Source organism: Myotis yumanensis, unplaced genomic scaffold (genome assembly GCF_028538775.1).
Source record: "Myotis yumanensis isolate MYYU_CA2020_CCGP unplaced genomic scaffold, mMyoYum1.0.hap1 SCAF_17, whole genome shotgun sequence".
NCBI classification, from domain to species: Eukaryota; Metazoa; Chordata; class Mammalia; order Chiroptera; family Vespertilionidae; genus Myotis; species Myotis yumanensis.
In genome coordinates, this window is record NW_027223768.1 from 226,791 (window position 1) to 242,936 (window position 16,146).

The following is a 16,146-nucleotide window of genomic DNA, read 5'->3' on the forward strand; positions in this document are numbered from 1 at the left end:
ATGGACGCACAGGCCCGGGTCCCAGGGATGGACGCACAGGGGCCCGGTCCCGATGCCACAGGTGACCTTGCCGGCCAGCCCCCTATGCGCTTGTGTGAGGGCCGCGTGGATACACAGGCAGGAGCAGAAGGGTCAGTTCCCATGTGTTCTCCGCTGTCCACCCCGCCGCCGGCTCCGTGTGTCCCTCCAGCCTGCCCGGCTCACGGTGCCCGCTTCCGACTTGGTAATCGAGGAGGTGGGAGTGAGGAGTCTCATCGCTGCCTCTTAAGGGTTGTGTTCACGTTCTTTAAAGACGTGGAGCTTAGCGCCGAGGTGCAGCTTCAGCGCATTCACGCTGTCGTTTGCCCGCGCTCTTACTGAGGCTGATGTCTTTTTTTTTTTCCCAAAAGAAATATCCCCTGAAGAATATCATTGAAAACATTTGAGACATCATCCACACAGTTAGCGTTACTTTAAAAATTAGGGCCACAGTAAAAATGGAGGCTGTCTTTTTCATGCTGGCGTGCAGGCGTGTACTGTGGACTATAGTTGTTAGTCTGCTGGGAATTTTAGACCTTGCAATAGTGCCTGCCCTTATGTCCTATCCTTTGTCGGTGGAGAAACTTAATGGCAGGAACCTAATTTTGTTAATAATTTGTCTCCCCTCCCACTTAGGACTTGTATTTTGTTGTTGTTCTTGTGATCAGAACTTTAAAAAAAATACTTTTATTGATTTCAGAGAGGAAGGGAGAGGGGGAGATAGAAACATCAATGAGAGGATCATTGATGGGCCGCCTCCTGCAAGCCCCCGAGTGGGGATTGAGCCCGAAACCCAGGCATATGCCCTTGACTGGCGTCAAACCCGTGACCCTTCAGTCCGCAGGCCTGTGCTCTATCCACTGAGCCAAGCCGCTAGGGCAGGACTTGTACTTTTTGAGGTTAGGCTTAACAGGTCTTCCTGTTACTAGGTTATACATATTCTCTCCAAAAAAAGTATAGGTTTTCTTTCTCACATTCGAGGCATGGATCCATCTGGAGACCTAGATGCAGTCTGGTTTGCATGTGACATTCTGTTGGAGTTGTGTCTTCCAGGGCCCAAAGCTTTGGCCTGGTGAGGTGTCCAGGATGTGTGGGTGATCGTGTGGCACCCACACCTTGTTATCTAAGCCTCCTGTTTTATGTAATTGCACAGGATGCCTTTTTAAAAAATCTGTTGTTTTCAAGTGCTTCGCATTCAAAATAATCAAAATGCGGGAGGCACATGTATTTTGGGGCGGCATCCTCTATTTAATTCCCTCCCATCTTTCTTTCTCTCTTTTAATATCTTCTTATTGATTTCAGAGAGGAAGGGGGAGGGAGAGAGAAACATCAATGATGAATCATCCTGCAGGACCCCTCCTTGGGGATCGAGCCCACAACCGGGGCACATGCCCTGACCGAGAATCGAACCGTGACCTCCTGGCTCATAGGCTGACGCTCCATCATTGAGCAACACGGCCGGGCTCCCTCGAGTCTTAATGCACAGATACCTTCTGCACAATTCAGTGAGCGTCCTCAGTCGGTCGGTGCTGACCAGCCGCATGCGGGGCAGCCCGGGAGCGGGGGCTTCTGCTTATGGGGACCACTGGCCCCCCGCCTGCGGTCTGCTGTGGGCTGTGCAGGCCCAGCCACCTAAGAGGTGGCCCCGCGGGCGGCAGCGCCTTGACAAGGGCGTGGCCCGTGGTGCGGCGGACGCTCAGAATACATAATCCTGGACATAGAAGTGATCACAGGGTCAAGAATGGCTTTAGATAATTCTTTCTCATGTGTTTACAATGACTCAATTTGAAGCGATTTCAAACTTACACTCGGGTGAGATGCACGGGAAATGGAATTTAGCTGCAAAAAACCCAAACACCCACCAAATTTATGTTTGAGTTAAATAATTATAAACATTTCCTACTGTATTGACTCACAAACACCAAGTGCATGGTTCCATAGTGCAGCGGTTGGCACGTCTGCGTTACACACAGAAGGGCCTGGGTCTGATCCCCGGTGGGACCAGTGACCACAGGATTCCCCCTCCCCCCGCCCAAGGCAAACTGGGGATCCTTTTGTTTGCGATGTGCCTGTGTGGCTCAGTGAACTAGGAACCAGGAGGGAGAGCGTGGTTCGATTCCTAGGTTGTGGGCTCGATCCCCAGTGTGGAGATAAAAATATATATTTTTAAAAAGGGCCAGTATAGACATTGCTCCATGTTGATCTTTAATATATATTTTGATTGACTTCAGAGAGTTAGGAAAAGATATAGAAACATCAGTGGTGAGAATCATGGATCAGCGGCCTCCTGCACGCCCCCTACTAGGGATCGACCCCACAAACTGGGCATGTGCCCTTAACTGTAATCGAACCCGGGACCTTTACAGTCCACAGGTCGACGAGCTATCCACTGAACCAAACCAGCTGGGGCACCATGTTGGTCTTTCTATTCATGTTAATGTACCTGTTTCAGGGATGCGAATGCAGTGCCCAGACTTCCCCCTGAAGGAAAGACTCACTGGCCAAGTGCAGACAGCTCCTTTCCTGTCCTTCCCACATCCAGTGACGGGCGATGTGGGGAGGTAAGGGCTGGTCCAGGGACAGAGGTAATGTGGGGGCACCTCTTAACAGACAATACTGGCTCCAGAGCTCCCCGTGTTTATCTGGCCGGTGTCAGTCTGACACTCTCCTCCCTTCACAGATTTGGGGACCTGATAATCATTTTCCACTTCAAACTCCATCTCAGCACCTGCTTCCACATAACCCAGCTTGCCTCGTTGCATCACCATGTTTCTGTGTGTGGAGGGGTCTGTTGTATTTATCATTTTACTCAACAGGCTTTCTGCAAAGACAAGCAACAAACGGACCTATGTATTGAATTACAAACCATTTCCTCTCAAATCTTTCAGGCTGTAAACCACATGCTAACATTAATACTATTTCTCTGATGTGTTTTTTTAAAAAGTGGGTTGCATTCCATAGCTAATTTGTATTATCAAATTTATTATGTCAGAGATCAGGATTAATGTTAATTTTTACTTTATTCAATATTTATTGGTTTCAGAGAGGAAGGGAGAGATAGAAGCATCGATGATGAGAATCATGGATTGGCTGCCTCCTGCACGCCCCACACTGGGGACACAACCGCGGGCATGTGCCCTGACCAGGAATAGAACTGTGACCTCCTGGTTCATAGGTCAATGCTCTACCACGGAGCCACACTGACCGAGCTAAATACTTGGGCATAATTTACACACCCCACAAAGTCCTATATTTATGGTCCCATTTCACCCCCATGCCCACCTTTGACTTCATAGCCTCATGGACTGTTCCCAAGGGCCAAACACATTTCCTGTTAAGGCCTTTGCATTTTCACCTCTTTGGAGTCCTCTTCCCCTAACATGTGCTGGGCTCATTCCTTTTCTCAGTTTAGGTAGGACTCTGGTCATGTAGCGCCTTTACCTAAAGCGTTTACCTGCACGCACTTATTCTCTATCTAAATAGCTGCATTACGCCTATTTGTTTTCCCCCACCTGGGTCCGTAGGCAGGCAATTCCCAAGGTTGCATTCCTTGCTGTATCCTCACCTGCTGGAATTCAGGGCATGAACACAGCTGTCCCAAAGAGACAGGGCCAGGAACTTACCAATGTGGTTTCAGGAACGCCCGCATGTTTTAAATCAACAAATCAAACTCTTACTTCCATTGGAGTTAAATGCTAAAATGGAAACTCCTGCCGAGAGAATAGGACAAGTTACCCGTTCCAGCTTTTTCTGAAAGTGTAAGTGGCTCTGAAAAGAGCCTTTGTTGTCCAGGTTCCCAACCTGCTTTCTCCTTACTTGGCCTTGTGGTGGCTCTCGGTCTTCTTGGGCAGCAGCACGGCCTGGATGTTGGGCAGCACGCCGCCCTGCGCGATGGTCACCTTGCCCAGCAGCTTGTTGAGCTCCTCGTCGTTGCGGATGGCCAGCTGCAGGTGGCGCGGGATGATGCGCGTCTTCTTGTTGTCGCGGGCCGCGTTGCCCGCCAGCTCCAGGATCTCGGCCGTCAGGTACTCCAGCACGGCCGCCAGGTACACGGGCGCGCCCGCCCCGACGCGCTCGGCGTAGTTGCCCTTGCGGAGCAGCCGGTGCACGCGGCCCACGGGGAACTGCAGCCCGGCCCGCGAGGACCGCGTCTTGGCCTTGGCGCGCGCCTTGCCGCCCTGCTTCCCGCGGCCGGACATCCTGGCGACAAACTTCGCTGCAAGCGGCTGCGAAAGTGAAAGTGCGCGGGCGGCACTTTTTATAAACGTTTGTGGCGCGAAGAGGCAGCTGTGTCATTGGTTCCGGTTTCAGCTTCATCTACACCAGTGAGCGTGCGAGTCTGGGATTCTGGCGCTCTGATTGGGCAGAGCTAAGTTTTGAGCTTGCTCTCAGGAGCCAACACACACAGGGCTCCGGTTTAGCACCTCATTTGCATGCGAGGTTCTATATAAATAGGACGCAGTGCGCTCCGCTCTTACTTTTCTCCTCACCCACCAAGCCCGCTGACCTCCCGACCATGCCCGAGCCCGCCAAGTCCGCTCCCGCCCCGAAGAAGGGCTCCAAGAAGGCGGTGACCAAGGCGCAGAAGAAGGACGGCAAGAAGCGCAAGCGCAGCCGCAAGGAGAGCTACTCGGTGTACGTGTACAAGGTGCTCAAGCAGGTGCACCCCGACACCGGCATCTCGTCCAAGGCCATGGGCATCATGAACTCGTTCGTCAACGACATCTTCGAGCGCATCGCGGGCGAGGCGTCGCGCCTGGCGCATTACAACAAGCGCTCGACCATCACGTCCCGCGAGATCCAGACGGCCGTGCGCCTGCTGCTGCCCGGCGAGCTGGCCAAGCACGCCGTGTCCGAGGGCACCAAGGCCGTCACCAAGTACACCAGCTCCAAGTAGACGCGCGAGCGAGCGGCCCGACTCCTGACCCAAAGGCTCTTTTCAGAGCCACCCAGTTGTCACTGTTAGAGCTGTGAGCACATTCTTCATGTCTGGGGGGGAGTGCACAGATGTGTACTAAGTACAGGCACCAAGTACTTGGTTTCCGGACCGGAAACAGTGCTGCGTACTGCCTAGGGGTTAGGGGTATGTGCACCTAAAGGTAGAAAACGGCCTGGCAGCGGACGGACGCCATAGTGAGGACCCCGGTGAATTCCAGGGCAGGGAGAGCTGGGGACTCCTGTTGAGACACAAGTGTTTAACTACTTTTGGGTTGGTTTTGGCGGTAACATCGAACTATGTGGTGTTTCACTGACTTCTTTGCCTGATACATATTCTAGTATTTGTAATAGTAATGGAGGCAAATGTAGGGAAAGTGGTTATTTATCAAGAGTAAAGGCTGCCCCAAATGTGTGGTGTGGTTTGTGAACAAATAAAGGGACCTGCTTTAAAATAAGACGGAGGGTCCCCCCGACAGACGTGCAACGGGAGCTATGGGCAGCAGGGCTCATCCAGGCGAACCCCTGATCTGTCTTCCTGGCCGCGCCCTCTGACTTTCCGGGGAGCTGAAGCCAGCCCCAGTGGCTCATTTCTTTCCTGTAATGGTTTCAGAGCCACGGCTGTGCTTTCACTGGCCCCAGCTGAACAAATGTGCCCTCAAAAAACCAACAAAAACACCCAAAAATAAAATGGAGGTGGAGCTACCTATACCTCAAACCTTGAAGGGTTAAAACGGCAAAAATACATTTAGACCTAACCTAGGGCAACGTTGTATCCCAAAGAGCTGTTGGAAAGGAAAAGAAAGCAAACGTTAAGTACTGAGCTGCTGGGTGACAGACAGAAAAGCATGTGTAGACCTCGCGTCACTGCGAACTTTCCTGCGGCCATAGCGACGCCTTCCTGCGGTGGGTGTCACTGCCCCCGCCCTGCGCCTCAATTCCTAGTGTTCGTCTCCTCATCGGGACTCGGCTCCTGCCTCATGGTCTCAAGTAAATGTTTGCTGCCTCTCACTTTGAAAGGCCCTTTTATCTTTAATTAAATGTTGAGAAAGAGAAAGACGCAGGTTTTCCGAGGCCCCCCGTAGAGCTCTGGACATCCCCTTGTGAAACAGAACACCGGGAAACCAGCAACGCATTCCTGTTCAGGCCCCAAGGCGAGGCATTAATACATTTAAGGGAGATGAGCGATGGGCAGGGCCGCCGAGGCCGGGCCTGACTCGGGGTTAATCCGGCCCCAGGCAGTTCCAACCCGAAGCCAAAAGCCCCCGGGGTGGGGTGGGGGGGGATGGGGAGGGCAGAGAGGCCCGGGGAGGCTCCGAGGCCCCACCCTCAGGTCCGGTCCGGCCCACGGCTCCAGCGGACACTGCACTGCAGTTACGTTGGCCCGTCGTCACTTCCTTTTCTCCAGGAACATTTGGCCTGAAAAGGGCCTCGGTTTTGCGACACAAAGCGAGTGTGTGAGTTCAATCCGAAGACATGTTCCAAAAGCTTTTGTAACCATGTTGTGGTGTTTAAATGGCCCGTTACAAACCAAAAAGGCCGAGAAACCCGTCCATGATGCACAGCAGGTGGTTAAGAGGGAGATGAAGCGGGAGGCGGCTCCTTCAAATGCAAACCGAGGCCCGAGGTACAGGAACTGAAGGCTCAGTTAGAACCCGGCCCCGAGCTGACAGCGACGCCACTGCTCACCTGGGGGTCGGGGGGGCTGGGCCGAGGCTGCACATCCCGAGGCAGTGCCACGTGGACGCACGAGAGGCCGGGAGACGGATGGGCTCCACCCGCCCACCTTCCTGTGACGCCCGAGACCCGGTGGGAGTGACAGCCAGCCTCCCGGGGACAAGTCCGTGTCAACGTACCCGAGTCTCCGTGGGCGGCAGCTGGAATCCCTGCAGGACTCCCCCGACACCCGCCCGGTGGGACTCATGGACGTCATGGCGGGGCCTGTGGCTGAGCCCCTTCCCGGGCCCCGGGGTAGGAGTTTCCACCACGAACCTCCAGGTCCCGACGCTGGAACCGCGGGGACCCCGAGGGCGAACCTGTCACTCGCGCCTCATTTCCCCGTAAAGAGGGCAGCGCGCAGCTCTTCCGGGAGCGGGTGGGCGGCCCTGAAAAGGGCCTTTGGGGGGACGGGGCGGGGGCGCGCTCAGCCGCCGAAGCCGTAGAGGGTGCGGCCCTGGCGCTTGAGCGCGTAGACCACGTCCATGGCCGTGACCGTCTTGCGCTTGGCGTGCTCCGTGTAGGTGACGGCGTCGCGGATCACGTTCTCCAGGAAGACCTTGAGCACCCCGCGCGTCTCCTCGTAGATGAGCCCGGAGATGCGCTTGACGCCGCCGCGCCGCGCCAGGCGCCGGATGGCGGGCTTGGTGATGCCCTGGATGTTGTCGCGCAGCACCTTGCGGTGGCGCTTAGCGCCGCCCTTGCCCAGGCCCTTCCCGCCTTTGCCGCGACCAGACATGGTTAGAGGCTCGGAGACCAGCAGTGCGCCCGCGGCGCCAGCAGCGCCTTCTTATAGGGCCGCGTGCGGACCGGAGTGAAACCCGAGAGCTGGGCGGGGCCTAAGAGCCCAAACCCGCGGCTCTACCCTCCCTCCCACCCCCCGCCCCGCCCCTCAGGCAATTCTTTTGAACGCCCAGCAGCGGCCAGCCTTTTTCCTGGCGTTCTCATCCCTCCGGCCTCCTGCTCCATCCAAACTAAACAACAAAACCTTAACTTGTAGAGCAGCGACTTCTAACCTGTTCCGCTCATGGTACGTGCAAGCGGCGGTCACATCGCTGTTGGAGAAGATGCACTGGAGAGCGGAGGGAAAGAATTTCTGCAGATACGCGTGTTTCCTTTCTCTAGGTTTGCACAAGGCCAGGCCATTTTGGAACGTTTCCCTCCTTAATTTCCAGGAGAGCTACACCCCACAGAACATGATGGTAACAAAGTAGAGAATTCTAGGGTCTGGCAGATTGTTTAATTCTCTTCCACCAAAGGTACCAATTTTCATTTTCAACAGCAGAGCCTGTGATCTCTTACTGCTAATGGGTAGAGTCACTTAAAGAAGTCCAACGATCCAGGTATAGACATTAAACTTTGAAAAAGCAACCAGCTGGTCATTCAGTACAACACATCAAATATGTCCCCACTGATCTGAGGAACTGAATTTATCATCTATTGCATATTCACTTAAAATGAATTCTTCAGTTTTTATTGTAATGATGGAGTGTTACAGTTGTTTCTCCTGTTGAAAAACATTTTAGTATTTGGCAGTGAATTCCCACCCGTTATTTTTCAAAATAATTTGTTATCACCACTCCTTTTACTTAAAATTACAAATGATTTTGTCTGCTTGCAACAAAGAAATTCTCTAAGTAGTCTGATCAAAACGGTGCTAAAGATATGCATTTTTAGGGCAAATTTATCTTTGAAATGCTGTGTCCTCCTAACCTGAAAAATACTACTACCAATCCACATATGTACCTCAGTAGAGTTTTCTAGAATATATATATATATTGCGCCTGCCCCCTGGCCGGGGCCGAGGGGAGACTTACCGGGTTGGTTTTGATCTGATAAATGCAGGTAATATATATATATATTTTTTTAATTAAAAAAAACTTTTGTAAACAGACAACCAAGGAGCCCCGGGCTGGCTGTCAGTACTTCAGCCAATTCAGCAGAGACAGGGTTGAATCATGTGAGTGTTTATTCTAATAATGTCAGAAGCGTGGGAGAGCAGCAGGTCTCCCACAGAAATCTGCTCTGCCTCACCCGTAAGCTGGCTGCTTATATTGGGCAGAAGGACAAAGGTTACGTGGGAAAGTAGGAATTGCAGGGATGGGAAAGTGGGCACCGGTCACTCATTACAGGTTACAAGTCATGCGGGCTGGGCAGGGGAGAGGGGGTGTTGGCCGAGGGCAGGCACCTCTGGGCGCCCGGCACCAGTTACAGGCAATAGGATGGGGGTGTAAAGAGCAGGTGTCTCCGGGACTAGATGGTCTTAGCCCTGAGGTCGCCAATCTTTCCATGAGAGGCAGCTCTTGGGACAGGAGGATGGCCTGCATGCCCACGTTCGCTGCCATGTGCCAGGGCGTACACTCCCTGCCAGGTGAGAAGGCGCTTTCTCTAATTAGAACAGAACCATCATGGTGAGCAGAGCAGGATTAATAGTTCTTACAATTGTAGCTGGTCCCCAATACTCTGTCTGCCCCTAACGCTTTTACTAATTAGAAAGAGCAACTAATTCATTAGTGAATATGTAGATAGTTCGAATGAAGGGGGAAAGTATATTTCTTTTACTATGTCCAACCTTAATCACTGAGATACATTTTATAGACCCTTCTTTACTTAAAACATTTTTAAAAATTGATTTCAGAGAGGAAGGGAGAGAGATAGAAACATCCGTGATGAGAAGGAATCATTGACTGGCTGCCTCCTGCACGCCCCTACTGGGGTTTGTGCCCTTGACCAGAATCGAACCCGGGTTCCTTCAATCTGCAGACCCTACGCTCTATCCACTGAACCAAACCGGCAAAGGCCCTTTACTTTAAAAATGAATAAATTTCCCACCAACCAGTAGTCTCCTTCCCTCGATAATTTCATGAGTTCTTTTATTTAATAGAAACTAGCGTTAAGGTTAGCAATGGATGGCTGTAAGTTTGTAAGCCTTTGTAGTTCTGGAAATTAATAGCCAAAGGTGTTTATTCTTCGATACATGTCTCATTTTATAAAAATGTAATGCCACTTCGGGCTGTTTTCTAACATACTAACAACCTTCATATATGAAGGTAAACTTGGCTAAAATCCAGGTCTTGTTCTCCTATCTTTGCAGTCTTTCTCAGTTGAAAGGGAGAATACGCCCCCCCCCCCCCCCCCCCCCCCCCGCCAATTGGGCCTCTTTCGCATGAGGATTAATTTGACCTGATTATTTCTGAGAACCAGCAGACAAGAGAGAATCTCGGAAGGAAGCAGAAGTTCATTTTGTAAGGACTTTACTTTTACAAAGGAAATCTCACCAGCCACCCGCCTCCCTGTGCCTGGAACCACACATCTCACCCCCAGGGAAAACTGGTACTTAATCTGCATCACCAAACCTGCCCTCCTCCAGGTAATCTCTCCTAATTGCCCCCCCTCGGCCCTCCCCTCCCCTCTCCTGTCTTCTGCTTTTAACTGAAGATGGTAAATGTGATGGTGGCTTAGGGCCTTTTGGGGAGTTTACTCAGTTTTCCCGAGTATCTGTCCCATAAACATTGGTAAAATGGATAAAATCCTGGTTGTTTCTCTCTGGTTAATTCGTCTTTGTTACAGGGACCTCACCCAAACACTCAGAATGGTTCAGAGGAATGTATTGTCTCCTCTCCCACACGGTACCCTACCCATCAAATCCGGCAACACTTGATTAGCTACAGTTGCAAAATCCCTAACTATTGGTCTGCTGCTTCCAGTGGGATCAAGCCAGGGTCATCTCTCAGACAGATTTCTATCCAAGTTTGTACTCACCAGACAGCTGTCTGAATGACTTTCAAAGAAACGTAAGTCGGGGTGTGCCATTCCTCTCCAAAACTCACAGGATGGGCATCGGGAATCATTGGCCTGCAAAACGGCCTGCACGCTCCTACACGCTCCTACACGCTCCTACAGCTCCACAGGACCGACCTGTCCCCGAATTCACTCCTGACACCTGCACCCTGACCTCCGGATCTTGTTAGACATTCCACGTACATGACGGCCTGATTCTGAGAGTACCTTCTCTGCTTAGAACATCACCCAAAAGAGCAACATAATTTACTGCCCGGCTTTAAACAGATCTCTGCTCAAGTACAATCTAGTCAGAACGCTTCCAGAGCCATGGGAGCGGCTTGAAGAGTGCTCCCCACCCGGGCCCTGCCTGCCTGGACCCTCGCAACACCTCCTTGTTTAGAAACAGGGCCTCTGCACATGTGATGATTAAGAATCTCAGGTGAAAGCGTCTTGGGTTTAGAGTGGGCTCTGGGTCTAACGATCGCTGTGATCCTGCAAGAGGAGAGGACAGACACTCAGGCGAGGAGGCTGTGAGGGAGGTCGAGGCTGGAGGGATGTGTTAAGTCAAAAACCCCGAGAACTGCTGGCCATCAAAGGCGCAAGCTCGTTTCTGGGGTATTTGTGTTCCAGCATCTGGAAGAGTCCCCTGGAGGTGCTGCCTTCAAAGGCCCTGGGATGAACCAGGCCTGGCAGCAGCGTGATTTCGGACCTCTGGCCCCCGGAACTGAGGGCGTCTATTTCCCTGTAATGCCACCGAGTAGCAAATGTCACAGGCAGCCCAGTAAATAAATAAGTGACATAAAAGCAGACACCCCCAGCTCTCCTGCCACTCAGCCACAGGACCTGACTTAATTTTCTTCACAGTCCTATTCACAACCCAAACTTTAGCTTAAAAACAAAAACACAAAACACTTCTGGGGGTCACTTGAGTGTCTCTCATTGTTATACATTGTTGCCAACATCTTTATTTTAAGAATCTGTATTGGGGTGGAAAGTAAGGTGTTTTTTTTAAAATTTACGAATACATGTGGATGGGTACACATTTCTTCATGCAGTTTTTGACAATGTTTTGCTTTCAATGGGGAACTGTGACTCCGTTGTGCCGATGACTCACTTTCTAATACAAATACAAGTGCTAAGCTCTTTACCAGAAAAGACTGGCTTAGCCTGCAGGGCACTTCACTTTCCGTCCAGAGGCACTTTAGCCCCAGGGCATGTTGCACCAATTGCTTAATTACCTGATACAAACCATTGTGTTCGTTTTACATTTGTTTTGAATGCACGGTTAGTGTTTTGTTTCTGGGGAGTTAACACACTGGCACCTCCAGTGATTTTCAGTCAAGGGATTCTCAAGTAGCTGCTGCAACATGGCAACTGCAAGCTCTTTAGTGAACGCGTGGGTGGCTCTGAAAAGAGCCTTTGGTTTGGATGCTGCGACTTGCTCCTCACTTGCCCTTGGCCTTGTGGTGGCTCTCGGTCTTCTTGGGCAGCAGCACGGCCTGGATGTTGGGCAGCACGCCGCCCTGCGCGATGGTCACCTTGCCCAGCAGCTTGTTGAGCTCCTCGTCGTTGCGGATGGCCAGCTGCAGGTGGCGCGGGATGATGCGCGTCTTCTTGTTGTCGCGGGCCGCGTTGCCCGCCAGCTCCAGGATCTCGGCCGTCAGGTACTCCAGCACGGCCGCCAGGTACACGGGCGCGCCCGCCCCGACGCGCTCGGCGTAGTTGCCCTTGCGGAGCAGCCGGTGCACGCGGCCCACGGGGAACTGCAGCCCGGCCCGCGAGGACCGCGTCTTGGCCTTGGCGCGCGCCTTGCCGCCCTGCTTGCCGCGTCCCGACATGATGAACAGGAAACCTCCGCTCAGACCTTGATCTGAGCCGAGTCGCCCGCAGCTGCCCTCTTTATAGTCGCGCCGGGGCGCGAACGGGAGTCTGTGCCATTGGCGGCAAGTTACAGCCCTTTCCCTTCAACCAATGGGATCCTGGTTCTGAAACACACTCGTTGTCAGTGGACAGCATCCCGGTGACGTTTCCGGGACTCGCCACCAGTCGGACACGCCTCTACTCACCGCCGCCTGGAAGGAGCCCGAACCGGAGGACACTGGCAGCCTCGCAGTCGCTCTTCCATTTGTTTCCCGGCTTCTTCGGCGGTTCCTCCCGGCCATGCCCGAGCCCGCCAAGGCGGCGCCCGCCCCGAAGAAGGGCTCCAAGAAGGCGGTGACCAAGGCGCAGAAGAAGGACGGCAAGAAGCGCAAGCGCAGCCGCAAGGAGAGCTACTCGGTGTACGTGTACAAGGTGCTCAAGCAGGTGCACCCCGACACCGGCATCTCGTCCAAGGCCATGGGCATCATGAACTCGTTCGTCAACGACATCTTCGAGCGCATCGCGGGCGAGGCGTCGCGCCTGGCGCATTACAACAAGCGCTCGACCATCACGTCCCGCGAGATCCAGACGGCCGTGCGCCTGCTGCTGCCCGGCGAGCTGGCCAAGCACGCCGTGTCCGAGGGCACCAAGGCCGTCACCAAGTACACCAGCTCCAAGTGAGGCGCGAGCGAGCGGCCCGACTCCTGACCCAAAGGCTCTTTTCAGAGCCACCCACGTTCTCCGAGGAGGAGCTGGTGCGAAGTCGGGCAACACCCTTTGGAGAACCTGTGGGTCACCAACGACAAAAACACCTGCTTGGCTCTCAAGGGCCTGGGAGTCCGTAGCATTTCGGAGTTTCCCACATTAATAGGGCTCCCCACCACTTCTCAGGGTTCAGGAGCGACGGGGAGGAAAAAGTTAAGCTCTAAGCAAACTTAAGCAGGGCCGGCTCCGGACCAGGGATAAAGCCGGACTCCCGCCTGGGCCGAGGCTGCGCCGGGGTTTGAATTCGCCCGGGAGCGCGCGCCCTCGCATGGGTCTGGCCATCCAGCTGCCCGGAGGGTCCCTGCCCCGCACCCCCCGCACCTGCGGGTGGTCCCACCTGCTGCTCGCCTTTCCTTCCCTTTGCGTTGTGCCCTGTTCAGGGGTGAGACTTCCTCTTGGGATTTTGGTTGGAGGGAAGCCCTTGCCCTGTTCAAGTCGCGTTTACACCGCCATTCTTCGGTACCGCAGGGGTGGAGTCCTTTCCCGGGTCTCTCCCATGTGCCCGGGGCCACAGGACCATACACACCTGCTTGTTTTCTCGGTGGCTCCCTTATTGCAGGGCCTCGGCTGAGAACCCGGCGGGTGGAGGGGAGTCACTTTTCTTCCCGGAGCCTGATGAGCTGGAAAGCGACACCCTCAGGGCCGGCCGCGGGTTCTCTCCCGGCTCAGCAAGGCCTTGCGCCGGGAAGGAAAGAGGCTGATTCAGAAGCCGGTCTCCTTTCGGAGCAGAGCTTTGCGGCTTTGGGGAGGTGCAGGGAGAGGGACTTAAAAAAGGGAAATGCTGATGCGGAAGCTCGAGTTCGTTTTCTCCCTCACACCCTTCCTGTTAATAGAAGGAAAACCTGATTAAAACGAGGCCCATGTCTGAGGCGAACGGCGGTAATCGGAGGGGGGGGGGGCCCTCCGGGCACCGAGGTTCTTCGGAGGGTCCCCTCCTGGCAGGGTGATGACAGCCAGGAGCGCCTCGAACCCGGGCCGGACGGTGCAGAGAAGGCTTAAGGGCCGCAGCCGCCGGAAGGGGTAACAAGAACCTGAGCGCAGAGCGAGTCCAGGGCGCGGTCGCCTGGCCTCTCCTGCATCGCCCGCTCCTGCGCCATAAGCCTTTCCTGCCGAAGCCCCGCGAGGCCCCGCTTCTCTCTGACTCACAGAGGGGCCGTCAGCCTGAGCACCTTGGCTCGCTCTGATCTCCCAAAGGCGTGTCTCCGCCAGAAAGAGGACGGGCACCAGCCTGGCCTGTGTGACCCAGAGATGCTTGAGAGGTTCACCCCCGGGTGGCTTTTTACATCCCCACTGTCTCGTGTGCAGAAGCCAGACCCTGAGGGCCCCTGGAGTTCCCGTCCTCACTTTTGGAATGTATGTCAGGAACAGACTCAGGGCATATTGCTGGGATTTATCTTTTTGGCAAATAGAAATTTTGGTCACAGCCATAGTTCTCTACAAATGTCTTAAAGGGGTAATTTCTGATTAAGGTATTTTTAGAAAATGATACAAAACAATAACAAGAAAGTAAGCTGTAGGGAGCGGCTATAGGTCAAGCCTCAGACTGACCTGTGGCCGGGCCACAAACAAGTCCCAGCCCGGAGGGCAGAGCCCTCTCAGCACAATTAAGCCTGACCTTGTAGCCCTCCCTAGTTCCTTCCCAGGTAGCTATGGGCTGTGGGAGGTGCAGCAAGTGCTGCCAAAACCAGTGAAACTCACAAGAACATTGTAACCATGTTGACCACTACCTTGTTTTGCTCTGACTATAAAATAAAGCCTCGGCTTGCAGGCTGGATCTTTCTGCATCTTCATCCAGGCATGGGAGATCCTCCCAGCCCCAGCTGTATTCTCTGTCTTTAATCCTTCACCGCCCCTCCTCAGGTTCACCCTTGGCCGCGCTGGCACGGCACAGTAAGCATCTTTGTATCTAGTGTAAGAACAAGAATTCCTTACCAGCACCTTATTTTAAATACAGCGAAAGAGTCCGTAGGGGAAAAAGTAAAGTCGTACTCAGGCCTGAAAAGAGTGGCGCGCGGCCTGGACTGATGAAGATGAAACCTGTCCTGCTGTCACCCCGGTTGGGAGAACTTACCGAGAACGCTGGCTGCAGAGTTACCCGGGGCGTCTCTCCAGGTCATCTACAGGGTTATTCTCCCCCAGTGATTATTGTTTCCTACCAAGGATGCCCCTACCCACTTTGCTGTACCCCACCATTTTTGGGGGGGTGCCTAATTCATAAACCGCCCATGTCTCCTGACAGCACCCAATCCTACTTGGCTCCTCCTAGGCCCTTCGGGAAACCTCAGCACATCCGGGACTGATCCGGGCCCCCCCAGAGAAAAGCCAGTGACAATGATAAGCAGTGAACTCACTGGAAAAAACTTGTGCTTTTAAAGACAACTCTGGAAATATTGATATGTATGTATCATAGATATAAAAATTGGAACCGGATGGGCAAACCAGGAAACGGTTATACTAACCAAGATGAGATATGTAATGGATGCTAAACATAAGCATTCTAATTATGAGTTAGTTGAAAATAAAAGCCCCTTCAAGCAATGTTACATCAGGTAAAGTTGAGGGATATTCCGAAAAATCTGTTCTACCAAAATGCAAGAATGACCACTTGTGGAAGGACGGGAAAAGTACTCAGATCATAGTGACTGAGGATTAGTGTTGCCCAGGTAAAGGTCAGAACAAGGGACAAATATTTTAGGAATACATTCAAGAGACTCTAGAAAGTAATTTTTAGGAGATTAACACATTAATAACCGCTCAGTCGACGAGGGTGGGATTCGAACCCACGCATGCAGAGCACAATGGATTAGCAGTCCATCGCCTTAACCACTCGGCCACCTCGTCTCCATAGACTAACCCTCTGGACCATGTCACTCCCAGATGGAGAGGCGCTGGGCAATGTCCGGGAGGTGGGGCCTTGGGGACAGCTTCCTTCCCTCGCATAAGCAAGGACAAATCAGCTGGGGCACTATGGAAACGTATGTGCGAGGCCTTTGCTCCTTCCCCAAAGATGGAAGAATGTTCTCTGATGATAATAAGATCAAATTAAAGTCAGTGACAGAAGGAAATTTG

General features: G+C 53.1%; 5 protein-coding genes and 1 non-coding gene across 6 annotated transcripts; 2 read left to right on the top strand and 4 right to left on the bottom strand.

Annotated features, from left to right (window-relative positions):
* Positions 1-3,777: 3,777 nt before the first annotated feature.
* LOC138995720 (histone H2A type 1-H) lies at positions 3,778-4,217 on the bottom strand. Its single transcript, XM_070396366.1, has one exon. It carries the CDS (start codon positions 4,215-4,217, stop codon positions 3,831-3,833), a length of 387 nt encoding a protein of 128 aa, XP_070252467.1. The 3' UTR covers positions 3,778-3,830.
* Positions 4,218-4,528: 311 nt separating this feature from the next.
* LOC138995721 (histone H2B type 1-C/E/F/G/I) lies at positions 4,529-4,915 on the top strand. Its single transcript, XM_070396367.1, has one exon. It carries the CDS (start codon positions 4,535-4,537, stop codon positions 4,913-4,915), a length of 381 nt encoding a protein of 126 aa, XP_070252468.1. The 5' UTR covers positions 4,529-4,534.
* Positions 4,916-7,080: 2,165 nt separating this feature from the next.
* On the bottom strand, positions 7,081-7,408 carry H4C9 (H4 clustered histone 9). The gene has a single exon (XM_070396369.1). The coding sequence runs from the start codon at positions 7,406-7,408 to the stop codon at positions 7,097-7,099; it is 312 nt and encodes a 103-aa protein (XP_070252470.1). The 3' UTR covers positions 7,081-7,096.
* A 4,318-nt stretch (positions 7,409-11,726) lies between these two features.
* On the bottom strand, positions 11,727-12,290 carry LOC138995719 (histone H2A type 1). Its single transcript, XM_070396365.1, has one exon. It carries the CDS (start codon positions 12,288-12,290, stop codon positions 11,898-11,900), a length of 393 nt encoding a protein of 130 aa, XP_070252466.1. The 3' UTR covers positions 11,727-11,897.
* A 254-nt stretch (positions 12,291-12,544) lies between these two features.
* LOC138995722 (histone H2B type 1-C/E/F/G/I-like) lies at positions 12,545-12,993 on the top strand. Its single transcript, XM_070396368.1, has one exon. It carries the CDS (start codon positions 12,613-12,615, stop codon positions 12,991-12,993), a length of 381 nt encoding a protein of 126 aa, XP_070252469.1. The 5' UTR covers positions 12,545-12,612.
* Positions 12,994-15,836: 2,843 nt separating this feature from the next.
* TRNAS-GCU (transfer RNA serine (anticodon GCU)) lies at positions 15,837-15,918 on the bottom strand. Its single transcript has one exon. It is a non-coding gene; the product is annotated as a tRNA-Ser (tRNA).
* Between the last annotated feature and the right edge of the window lie 228 nt (positions 15,919-16,146).

Bases quoted from the DNA above. Each gene is read 5' to 3' on its own strand.
- LOC138995720 (XM_070396366.1), bottom strand. From the start codon at position 4,217: ATGTCCGGCCGCGGGAAGCAGGGCGGCAAGGCGCGCGCCAAGGCCAAG.
- LOC138995721 (XM_070396367.1), top strand. From the start codon at position 4,535: ATGCCCGAGCCCGCCAAGTCCGCTCCCGCCCCGAAGAAGGGCTCCAAG.
- H4C9 (XM_070396369.1), bottom strand. From the start codon at position 7,408: ATGTCTGGTCGCGGCAAAGGCGGGAAGGGCCTGGGCAAGGGCGGCGCT.
- LOC138995719 (XM_070396365.1), bottom strand. From the start codon at position 12,290: ATGTCGGGACGCGGCAAGCAGGGCGGCAAGGCGCGCGCCAAGGCCAAG.
- LOC138995722 (XM_070396368.1), top strand. From the start codon at position 12,613: ATGCCCGAGCCCGCCAAGGCGGCGCCCGCCCCGAAGAAGGGCTCCAAG.